Raw genomic sequence first — 12,782 nt, 5'->3', positions numbered from 1 at the left:
AATTTAAAAAGGTTTTTTTTTAAAAAACAAGTGATAGTTTAAAAGCCAACAAAAGAGATAAAATGTAATCACAAGAAACATTCAGTTGGTCAAAAAGAAAGCAGAAAAAGAGGAAAAGGGAACAAAAGCCAGATAGAATAAAGAGAGAAAAAATATAGCAAAATGGTAGATTTAAACCCAACAATATCAATACTCACCACAAAAGTTAATGGTTTGGCCACCCCAATCAAAAGGCAGAGATTGCTTGACTGAATAAAAGTATAAGACTCAACCATATACTGTCTATGATACGTCCACTTTAATATAAAGACACACATTGGTCAAAAGCAAAAGGAAAGCAAAAGATTTGCCATGGTAACACCAGTCAAGAGAGAGTTGGAGGGGCTATACTACCACACAAAGTCGGCTTTGGAGAAAATAATGTCGCTAGTGATAAAAGGATCATTTTACAGTTATAAAGGACAATTTAACTAACAATACCAATACTTATGCACTGCATAACATGAAGCACTTGATGCAACTGCAAGAAACAGAAAATAAAACACTCCAGTGACAGTGGCAGCAAAAAATGAAAGACTCACACTTACGAGTCTGAAAAATACAGGGGAATCTACACGCCTAAAACTTCAGAGATGACCAAAATGGGGGGACATGCTGTGTTTATAGATCGAAAGGTTCAATATTGTTAAGATGTCAATTCTCTCCAAATGTACGTGTTTAATACAATTCTAATTAAAACCCTTGAAAGATATTTTGTGAGTAAAGACAAGCTGATTCTAAAATTAATTTGGAGAGATAAAATAACTAGGAAAGCTAAACAACTTGAAAAAGAATAAAAAGGTTGGCGCGTTCACATGACTTGATCTCAAAATTTAATACAAAGCTAATGGATTTCCCCAGCGGCTTAGATGGTAAAGAATCTGCCTGCGCTGCAGGAGACCTGATTTAACCCCTGGGTTGGGAAGATCCCCTGGAGAGGGGAATGGCTACCCATTCCAGTATTGTTGCCTGGAGCATTCCATGGACAGAGGAGCCTGGCAGGTTACAATTCATGGGGACACAAAGATTTGGACAGAACTGAGTGAACTCAGGGAGTTGGTGATGGACAGGGAGGCCTGGCGTGCTGTGATTGATTCATGGGGTCACAAAGAGTCGGACATGACTGAGCGACTGAACCGAACCAGACCGAGCGACTAACACTGTCACTTTTCACAATCATGAAGACAGTATGGTATAGGTGAGCAGATCCCTAGATCAGTGGACGAGAATACAGGGTCCAGAAACAGACTCACAAATACAGCCAATTTTTGATTGACCATATCAAAAAGGTGGAAAGGAATTCAATGGAGAACGGTTACTCTCTTCAACAAATACTTGGACATCCATAGGCCAAAAAATGAACCTCAGAGAAAATGGATCATAGATTTAAATGTAAAAGTAGAAATGTTTAGGAGAAAATGTTTTGAGTTTGGGTGGGGCAAAGACTTCTTATATATGACACCAAAAGCACTATCCGTGAAAGAGACAAATCATAAATTAGCCTTCATCTAAATGGAAAACTCTCTAAAAGACACTGTTCACATAAAAAGGCAAGCCACACACTGAAAGAAAGGATTTGCAAATCATGTATCTGGGACAGCATTTGTATCCAGAATATGTAAAGAAGTCTCAAACTCAATAAGAAAACAACCCAATTAAAAAATGGGCCAATGACATGAACACACACTTCCCCAAGGAAGATAAGCAAACGAACACAGGAAAAAATGCTCAGCATCGTTAATCATTAGGGAATTGCAGCTTAAAGTCAAAATAAGATAAGAGGACTGAAGACACCAAATGCTGACAAGGACGTGGAGCACCTGCAACTATTACATGTGACTGGTGGGAGCACAGAAAACGGCACATCTACCTTGGAAAACAGTTTGGCAATTTCTTAGAAAGTTAAACAAATACTCAACGATATGACCCAGCAATCCCACGCCTGTGTGCTCAAACATCAAACTGACTCATCAAACTTGTTATGCTAAGTTAAAGGAGCTAGACTCAAAGGGCAACATGCTGTCCGGGTCCATTCATATGATATTCTGGAAGAGGTCAAACAACAGAGCTGGGGGATAGGTTCATGGCCGCCAGAGGCAATGGATAAGGGGAAGGTCTGATTTCAAAGGACTACCGTGCAGTGCTTTTTTGGAGGGCAATAAAACTGTTCTCTATCCTGAGTGGTTACATGACTATACATACTTGTCAGATTTCAGAGAACTCTTCACTAGAAAGTTAACGTTGCCACATGGAAATTTAAAATTAATTTAAACACGTTACAGAAAGATATTTACTAGGTTCTGAGTTCTCAAACCTTCTTGGTTCACAATGCCCTAAGTGTCTTCATAATTTCTTCACTGTGCTCCTAGATCAAAAGAAATAGGTATTAATTTATGAGCTTAAAAAACTCCAGCTTTTGTGAGGTACAACTGACATGTGTAACTGAATATAAACTGTACAATTTGATACATTTAACATTTGCATACATCCACGAAATGATCATGCAAGATGATAAATGTATCCATCATCTCCCAAAATTTCTTAGCAATCTTTTGGGAAAAAAGGTACATATAAGTTGGTTGGCTGGAGGTAGGGGTGGGTTTAGGCAGAACTGGGAAAGGGCAGAGTAAAGACAAAGGTTAACTTTTTTTTCCTTTTTGTATTTCACACATTTAAAATAAGCACACATTTAAAACTAATTTTAAAACATCCAACAAAGCAAAGGGTAATTCTCTCAAAATAAGAACAAATCTCCAAGAAACGGCTCACTGATATTTAAGGTAGAACAAGCATTCTCTGGGTTTTAACAAGCACTTGTTGCTTTCATCTCCCCTTAGCTCATCTCTGACGAAAGCACCTCTTTACCCCCACGTTACTGTGACTTTGGTAAAACAAAAACAACTAGGCAAAAAGGGGAAAGCATTGTTCACTGGAAGGACTGATGTTGAAGCTGAAACTCCAATACTTTGGTCACCTGATGTGGAGAGCTGACTCACTTGAAAGACCGTGATGCTGGGAAAGATGGAGGGCAGGAGGAGAAGGGGATGACAGAGGATGAGATGGCTGGATGGCATCACTGACTCAGTGGACATGAGTTTGAGTAAGCTCTGGGAGTTGGCCATGGACAGGGAGGCCTGGCTTGCTGCAGTCTGTGGGGTCGGTCGCAGAGTCGGACACGACTGAGCTACTGAACTGAACTGATGGTTTAAATCACCACCCGAAAGAAATCTGCAGACTACTGAAGCTTCATTTTTAATATACCACCTCCTTTCGTTCAAAACGCCCTTTCCCCTCTCATTTGCAAACTATCTTTACCCTTACAACACATAAAACTTTCCAGAACACACTGTAAACATCAGATATAAAAACCGAAGGAGAGTATCCAACATCAGTCCTTAACTGGAGTCCTTAACTGGACGATCACCAAGGGGATCTCGGTGAAACCTCCAGTAAGGACCAGAGGGAAACCCTCTGCTCTTATTAGAAAACGCTGACTTGAACCCCAAGCATAAAAGAAAATTTGCAAGGCACCATCTCGTCACTGACAAGCAGCACAGATTAAAATATGGTGATGAACTCATTTCCCCTGGAAACTCAACATGGATCCCGATAGGGACAGTACTACTGTTAAACACTACACACCAGGAGGGTTTTTTTTTTTTTAAAGAAAAACATATTTACTGATTTTTGATGATGGCAAATGAGATACATAATCATATGAAATTTTTTAAAATTACAAAAATAGAGTAAAAGGGGAAGATCCACATAAACACACCACGTAGAGGCAGCTACTATTAGCAGTTGGCTCTACGCTCCTCTAGAACACAGTCTCTCTGAGACAGTAAGGTGGACTGCGGAAGGGCACCCCTGAGTCAGAGTCACTGACTTCTATGGAGTAATCCAGCCCCACAGAGGTGGGTGATGCCAGAGAGGTCCACCTTGATGTGAAGCACCTCTGAGCCAGCCACTCCACTCAACCGGTGACCAAAACAACTCCTTTTCCGACCTGCAGGCCATATTCATCTGTGACCAAGACTAGCCTTAGCGCCCTCGCCTAGGCAGGAAACTATCGAGTGAGGGTTACTGAGCTCTGATCAGGACTTGCGCTAAATTCCGCAGAAGAAGCCGGGGCAAGCCGTTTTCTCTGGAACTGAGAGCCCTGGGGGAGTTAGAGTTGTCATAGGCAGCAGGGAAGGCTTAATCTCAGGGGGCGGGGCAGGCAGGCCATTCAGTGTGACCCAGAGACACAGAGCGATGCCCCAGCAAAGCGATGCCCCAGCAAAGCGATGCCCCAGGAAATGTTTCTGAGCCGCTCCCAGGCCGTGCTGGTAGAACTCCTTGAGAGGAGTGCTTCTCACACTTTTTGGTCTCAGGACCCGTTTAAACTCCTGCAAGTTATTGAGGATCCAAAGAACTTTTGTTATTAGAGTTCTGTCTATGGACATTGACAGTATTAAAAATTAAAGCAGAGAAATTTTTTAAAAAAACTTGCTCATTAAAAAATAATAAGCTCATGTCAATATAAATTTATAAAAACTACTTCTTTCATAACTAACATTAGTTATTTCATAAAACAACTCATATTAAATAAAAAGATTTCCTAAAACAAATTCAGTGAGAAAAATAGCACTGTGTCACATTTTTCCAAACTTCTTTACTATTTGGTTTAATTAAAAAAAAAAAAAAAAAAAGAACCACAAAGCTGAATTCTTCTATCTGCTATGCTCAGAATGTTCACTTGGTTGAAATACAGGAAGAAAAACCTGCCTCCAGCACTTAGGTAGTTGGAAAAGCGAGGCGTGATCAATAGCGCTTCTAGATAACTGTGGACTTCTCTGATACTTGACCCAAACTTGACAAGTGGTAGTTCACTAAAGGTTACCTATTCTGTGGAATCCTCAATCTTATCAATTAGAGGGGTCTCTAATTCCTGAAAACCCCGTGATGTGTCTTGCACTCTGAATGGCTCTCCGGCCAATGAATGGTTTTATAACATCATCTGTTTGTCATTTGGAAAATACTGGCCTCACTGAACTATGTGTATTAATGTATTGTGAACAAATTGCCTACTAGACTGAACTGCCACGCTTTTTAAAAACAGGTTTATTGAGATATTCACGTATCATACAATCCACCCCTTTAAAATGTACAATTTGGTTGTTTTCAACATATTCACAGGACTGTGGAGGCACCACAACGTCTAGCTCCATTCACTGTGTATGCTAAGGATCCCACTCACTGGTATCGACGCCAGTCTCAGAAGGATGGCGCGCAGCACTGGGAAGCTGACGTCTGCACTGGCAGACACAAATCTTCCAAAATTCAAAATTTCTCCTGAGAGCCTGAATTTTCTCTTTGAATGCTCAAATTTTAATCATTGACAACAAACATCATCAGTTATCTTCCTTAAAGTGACATTTTCATTTTATTTTGTGAGAAGATGCTCCCTGAAAACCCAATCTGAATAACTTTTTTGTTAGTCGTTCAAGTATAAATGGTATTCCGTGAAAGAAGAGGCTATGCTGTTAACTTGGTTTTGCTATGAGAAACATGCCAATGCCTGAAAAACAGATTAATTAGATAAGTTAATTAAATACCAGATGGCTGACTATATTTTAAAAATGGCCAAAATATTGAGATAATGGAGTTTATGTAATTTAGCCCAAGAATCTAGACTCCAGGAACCTCCCCCATGGGCATTGCTCCCTTTTCATCCTCATCTCCCTGAACCTAAGCTATTTTAATCTGGAAAATAAAGGTCGGGCTTGATGATCTATAAGGTTCATTTAATTTCCGTTGAATGACGTATAAAAAGACACAGCTCACATGAAAAGTGCTAAACGTCATTAGCCAAGAGGGAAACACAAACCAGAACGACAGTGAGATCCTAGCTCACACTTACCAGGATGGCCACCATCAAACAGACAGACAGTAACAAGTACGGGAGAGGTGGGGAAACTGAAGCCCTCCTACTCTGCTGCTGGGAATGTGAAACGGGGCAGCCACTTTGGGAAGCAGTCTGGCAGCTCTCCAAAACGCTAAACACAGAGTGTCAGCATGGGACCTAGCAGTTCCACTCCTGGGTAAACACTCAAGAGAAATGAAAACATGTATGAAGCGACTTAGCAGCAGCGGCAGCATGTACACAGAAGTCTGTACAGGAATGCTCACAGTGGCATCAGTCACAGCTGCTAAGGAGCAGAAATGACACAAACGTCCATCAATGGATAAACAGATAAATAAAATGTGGAGCATATATTCATGTAATGGAATATTATTCAGCAATAAAAAGAAGTTCTGACACATGCTACACCATGGATGAAACGTAAAAACATTATGCAAAGTAAAAGAAGGTCGTGTACTGTATAATTCCATTTCTAAGAAATATCCAGGTTAGGCAAATCTACAGAGGCAGAAAACAGCGGAGCGGTTACCAGGGGCAGGGGTGGGGAGTTAGGAAGAGTGGCAGTAACTGTTAATGGATACGGGATTTTTTTTAGGGGGATGAAAAATATTATAAAATCATATGTGCTGATGCCTGCACAACCCTGGGAACAGACTGAACCGAACTGTGCATTTTAAAGGGGTGGATTGTACTTATGAATTACCCGTCAATAAATCTGTTAAAAAAAAAAGCAGCCCAGTCTAACAGGCAACGTATTTAAAAGAAGCAAGCATAAAACTGCAACATCTCTAGAGCTTTGGATTCTTCAAAGTCAGTGGGAATAAATGTCGGTAAAAATACTAAGACAGGGACTCCCTTCGCAGTCCAGTGGTGAAGACTCTGTGTTTCCACTGCAGGGTACACGGGTTCGATCCTTGGTTAGGGAATTAGGATCCCATGGGCCATGTGGTGCAGCCAAAAAAAAAAAAGCAAAACACACACCAGGCAACCCTTCAAGCAAGGCTCAGTGGTAAGCACACCAGGGGCAGTTGGGATGGAACTGTGAAGGGGCCCACCTCTGCACCTGCCCCGCTGGGTCCAGGTGCTGCACCTTGAGTCCTGCACCCTCTCTGCTTCTGAGAGGGCCAGAAATGCTGCGAGTACCTCCTTGCGCACCTTCGTGGGACAGTCTAGCTCACCTCACACCAGGTTTCTCTCTGCACCTTCTTCCCACCACGTGGGCGGTCCTGCAACTCTACTCTCTCCCCATTTCCCCGTCTTTCATGGCCTCACCTTAACCAAAGACGACACGTTACTGATCCCAGGTCTGGGAAGGCGCACATCTTGCTCACCATTCTTATTTCCTCACCTAAAAACGTGTTCAGGGGATGCTCAGCAAGTGTCTGCTATGTGCATTAGAGGCAAGATGCCCAGGACTCTGAAGAAGGTCTGCATTGCCTGAATAGGAACAAAGCTAAGAGGGTGGGAGAGCCTGGTTATTAGGATACGGTTTTAACAGGGAGGCAAGAAGTAACGATCACTTCATCTGAAACAAGTCTCAAGAGCGCGAGGCATGCTAAGTAGTTCTGGCAACAGGCCACCTTGGTGAAAGACCCAGCAGAGACCAGGGCCCATGAGCAGTGCAGGGCAGGAATCCAGTCCACACCCAGCCAGCCTGGGCCTCGATGCCCCTTGCAGACCCCTCCCTCCCGGGGAGAGAGCAGGACTCAGGGGCTGCCGGTAGCCCAGGCCCCGTCCAAACAGAAGAAGCTTCCACACGGTCATCTAATACAAATAAATTGAGTGTTTATAATAGATGCCATATAGGTACATTTAATTCAAAAATAGAATACATTTAATATACAGTAAAGCAGCATTTAAAGTCAATGGAGAAAGGGGAATATTCATCACATGATGAAGGGACTAATGATTTTTCAATCATTTTAGAAGACACAGTCATATCCCTACCCTGAGACATTTAAAAAAAAATGTTCCAGGAGGGCTGCAAAACATCTTGTGAACAACAGAATTATCAGAGTGTTAGAAGATATTAGAGCTTTCTCTCTGTGATTCTGGGGTTTGGGAGGCCCTTCCATAGTAACTGAGAGCGGAAATTAAGGAGAGAAAAAGACATTCCCTGATTTTCCTTAGTCTGAATGAGAGAGGCTTTAAAGGATTTACTGATCAGTACACACCTGCCAGGGGATAGTGAAGGACAGGGAGGCCTGGCGTGCTGCAGACCACGGGGTTGCCAAGAGTCGGACACGACTTAGTGACGAACAATAGGCCTGTGATGGTTCTTCAGGTAGGCGTCCGGGGAGGAACCCAGACGGGCCTCACAGCCCTAGGCGGACGATAGGCTGGTAAAGTCTGACCTTTAAGAGCTAACCAAAATAAAGGAAGCAAGCTGATCTCTCAACTTTGGATACAAGAAATTGTGAACTACACAAAGAACGTGACTTACATTTCTTTTCTCCCAAAGCACACATACGAATGTAAGAAACATATTTTAGGTCAATGAGCCGAGTCAACTTTGAAATATATAGCTCTGGGGGAACAGAATCAGAAACTTAGAGAGTTCAATGGAAATCAGGATTTAACATTTTATATTAAGCCACAAGGATTCCCTAGTTATCAAGGAGTAATATTTCAAAGACAGATAAAATAACAATTCAAAAAAACTCCAGTTGTCTGTTACAACTGGAGTTCAGCATTAAACATTAGAGTTTTAAAAATGGTATCACATGAAATGTTTCCAGATGGTAACCTCTAGATGTGACCTCTGTAACTGAGGTCACAGCGGGATCTGCGAAGGACCTAGAGATGGGCTGGAGAGTCTGAGACTGAAGACGGGGATTTGGGGGTCAAACGAAACCGACAGTGAACCAGCCAATCAGGGTGGGCGTTCCTGACTCCAGCTTGGCCCCACTGCTATTCTACCTCCTCCCAACCATTCGCATTTCCCTGCCCGTGTGTGGACCACACGCTTCCTTCTGAATTATGCGCGGGCACTGTTTAAGACAGTAAAACAGTTAGGAAAAAATGCAAGTTCTGACATTTCTACCCCACGTAGTGGCTGTGAGGATCAGGTGAGTTAACACACGCAGGGCACGGCGGTCCTTCGAGTTCCCTAACTGTGGTCTAGGGCACGGCACAAAGATGTCCCTTCTTCCAGGTGCCAGTACCTACTTTTGAACAGGAGGATTTTTTTTCAGTAGCAAATGTCACGTTAGGCTTAAACACCTTAGCATATTCTAAGCAAGTCAGAGTTCAGTTTGTAACCGAGGGCGGGGCACGCCGGTTAACGGCAATTACTCACCATGTGGACTACTTCTGGGTAAATAGGCTCTGTGATGACATTCCGATTATGGGTGATATATTCTACCATTTCACTTAAAGCAGCTCGTTTTACTTCCTTCCACTTTAGGTCACTTAGTGGATCGGAAACAAAGTCAAAGAGGACACAACACTGACGTAACTTCTGGATAAAAAGCTTCTCTTGATCAGCAGGAGGAACATCTGAAAAGGAGAAAGCAAAGGATTATCGATCGCAACGATGCTTAACCCAGAATTACTGCGACGTGCTTTCAAGTTTTCTACAACTTTTGAATCTCTATTGAGATTCGAGAAACAAAGAGATGGGGTAGGAGTGAAGAGAGGTTATACATTCCTTAAAGACAATGAAAGGAAAAAACAAGCTAGTCGCTGCTCAGATCATATGTTTCATATGTTTCTATGTTTCTTAACTCTCTGAAGCCATGTCCAGAGTACTGTTCAAAATAAAATTCTAATTAAGTGCTTTCATTCAACAAACGTGACCCTGAAGCCATATCGCATGCCGCAGCATGGCGGGCAGTGGAACAGGAGGCAAACCGCAGCTCCGGTGTAGGGCGATAGGCACTGCGGGCCCGCTGCACACGGCAGGTGAGAGGCCGCAGGAGGGGTGCCCCCCAGGCCCGCCGCTGCTCGAGATTTACAGGGGAGGGCGTGGTGGCTGTCCCTCGGCCAGCTGGCAAGCAGCAAGGACCATCGCTGTGGAGCTGGCCGAACGCGCTGTTCCACGCACACAGCGGGGGGTTCTCCACCCACCCTGGGGCCCCGTATCCTCCGTCAGCGTGGGTGACGGTCAACATGCGTCACACACGACAACAGCCACGCGGAAACAGCACAAACAGTAACGGTGTTACTGAGGGAATGCTCGCCTGGGCCGGGGGCGCACTGAGACCTCTATACACACCACACATACTTTTCTCACGAAATCTTTACAATGATGCAACAGAAGTGAGATGCAGGCACGGAGGGTCAGTGTAGGACTGGGAAGTGATGGAGCTCTGTGTGACGTTCTGGGAGGTACTGGAAAGCCCCGATCTGCCCGTGTGAATGTGACAGCTTTCTGGGCTAAAGGGGAAATCGGCAGTGACATTAACAAACAGGATCTACTGACCCACTGACTGAAATGTGTCCAAGATCTGCCTGACACAGTGAACCAAGATTTTCCACAAGATCACACTGGTGTTACACTATCAGTTAAGGGTAAAATAGCCATTCGGAGGATGAAAAAGCCCACTGGGTCTTAATTTGATAAGGTGTACAGGAGCCTATCACTGTGGTTTCAGATTCCACACTGCAGATTCCTTCAAGAAACCTCTCACTGGTTACTTTTTGCTGTGGCATCAAAGAAAATGTCCATAATGATTTGAAAAGCCTGTTGGAACGCTCCTCCCTTCCCAATCACGCATCTTCCTGCATTGTTTTAACCAAAACACATGGCAACAGGCTGAATGCAGAGGCAGGCTGGAGAATCCAGCTCTCTCCTAGTAAGTCAGACATTAAAAAGACTTACAAAAACAGAAAATGATACCACCCTTTCTGGTTTAATTTTTAATGTGGTCAATATCAGTAGTTAAGCCCACATCAACAGAAGCTCTCTGGGTCCTACATAGTTCTGAGGGGTGTGAAAGGGTCCTGAGACCAAAGCTGCTGAGACCCCCGCCCCATAGGAGCCGGCACCGCGAGTGGGTGCCCAGGTGACCCTGGCTTTCCTGCTTCCTCCTGCCTCTCCCCGCATCAGCTCCCCCAGCCCCCTCACCTCCCTTTCCTCCACCAGCTGCCCCTCCTGTCTGGGGTTCTCGCTTGGGCCTGCTCACTTCCTGGTCAGACAGGACGCGCTCCTGGTCGTCATTTAGCTCTTTCTGCCTTGAATGGTCAGCTCCCTCGCTGGGCATCTCTTCCCCATCGGGCTGCTTTCTGAGAGCAGGTGCCAGGTGACTGTCCCTTGGTTTTCGGTACCCCCCAGTGCCCAGTGTGGAACCCTGCAACTAGCAGGCACCTCAGCACAGCCTCCCACTTCCTGGGAAGCTCCCCGAGTCCCCACACTGCACAGCTGCCAAGGGGTGAGGGCGTGCTGCCTGAAGGGTACTCAGGACTGAGGGACGGAGCCAGGACCACAGACATTCTGAGTCTAGGTGGCTGCTGAATCACTCAGATGAGTAACAGTCACTACAATGTCTGGGTCTCTTTACAATCAAATATCCAGCCCTTTTCAACGAAAAGCTTCATTTTCTCAATGACCTCTGAGCTTGACTTCAGTCCTCACTCAATTCCACACCTGCACTCACCCTCCACTTTGCCAGAAACACCTTGAATGAACACATTTTGTAGTCACAGCTTGTGTACATGGAACCTTCTGGCTTTCTCATACTGTAGAGAGCCGAGAAGCCCATATTTACCCCTAAAGGCTACATGATGACGACCGAGCTGTCACCAGAGCTCTGAAACAAGCCTACTGCAGCAAGAAGGAAGGGCAGAGTAAAATCCTTTTTCTTCATAAAATCTCTACCAGTAAATATTCTTCTAAAAAAAACCAAGAAAATCTCAACTTGCTGAAACTGTCAATTCTTCCAGGGCTCCAGACAGCTAAGGTGTTCAGTTCAGTTCGGTCGCTCAGTCATGTCCAACTCTTTTTGACCCCATGCACTGCAGCACGCTAGGCCTCCCTGTCCATCACCAACTCCCAGAGTTCACTCAAACTCATGTCCATTGAGTCGGTGATGCCATCCAACCATCTCATCCTCTGTCGTCCCCTTCTCCTCCTGCCTTCCATCTTTACTGTATTAAATATTTTTATTTACAGTTTATTTAAAGTTTGTGAGCAAAATTTCATGAACTCGTGTTTTGAAAACTCATTTGGCTACATTTACAACTTTATTATTTTTTTTAAACTGTATTAGACCAATCAAATCGAGTGAAAACTATCATACCCACAGCCCATCAGATATCTCCTCATGCTCACTGATTTATTCGGCTGTGCCGAGTCCTAGCGTGGCAGGCAGGATCTCTTGCTGCGGTGCACGGGCTCTCTGGCCGTGGTGCCTGGGCTCAGCAGCTGTGGCACACGGGCTCAGCGGCTCCATGGCGTACAGGAGCTTGGTTCCCTGAGCCCTGACCAGGGATTTAACTCGTGTCCTCTGCATTGCAAGGCAGATTCTTAACCGCTGGACCACCAGGTAAGTCCCTCCTGTGTTTTCTGAATGCAGGTTAATTTAGGTTCTTGTTGGTCAGCATATTTTAAAAATCTTCAGTACTTTCTGCTGTGCTAACAGACTGTACCACTTGGGGATAAAAATGAGTGGAGGTGGTGGTGGGAGAATATGCTTTTTACCCTTGTGTACGCTGGGTCTCTACAGAATGAGTTATTTTTGTAATTGAAAAATAAACTCTCTAAAAACTATTGTTAGCATTGCTAATATTTTTTAATGCATTTTTTAATTGAAGGATAATTTCTTTACAGAATTTTGTTGTCTTCTGTCGAACATCAACAAGAATCAGCCATAGAGAATTGCTAACCTTGAAAGAGGAA

At 44.0% G+C, this 12,782-nt stretch overlaps 1 protein-coding gene across 28 annotated transcripts in view; it reads right to left on the bottom strand.

The window, feature by feature from the left end:
• The window catches only part of PPP2R5C (protein phosphatase 2 regulatory subunit B'gamma), a 140,219-nt gene that overhangs the window by 46,690 nt on the left and 80,747 nt on the right, over window positions 1-12,782 (bottom strand). For all 28 annotated transcript variants that reach the window (XR_011250388.1, XR_011250386.1, XR_011250387.1 and 25 more), the window contains one exon: window positions 9,243-9,442. Coding sequence is in view for 24 of the 28 variants with exons in the window: in XM_069559830.1 (XP_069415931.1) it covers window positions 9,243-9,442 (200 nt within the window). In the remaining 4 variants the exon portion in view is untranslated. The remainder of the gene's footprint in view (window positions 1-9,242; window positions 9,443-12,782) is intronic.

Source organism: Ovis canadensis, chromosome 18 (assembly GCF_042477335.2).
Source record: "Ovis canadensis isolate MfBH-ARS-UI-01 breed Bighorn chromosome 18, ARS-UI_OviCan_v2, whole genome shotgun sequence".
NCBI lineage: Eukaryota > Metazoa > Chordata > Mammalia > Artiodactyla > Bovidae > Ovis > Ovis canadensis.
The sequence above is the reverse complement of the archived record's forward strand: the minus strand, read 5'-3'. Positions and strand labels throughout refer to the sequence as shown.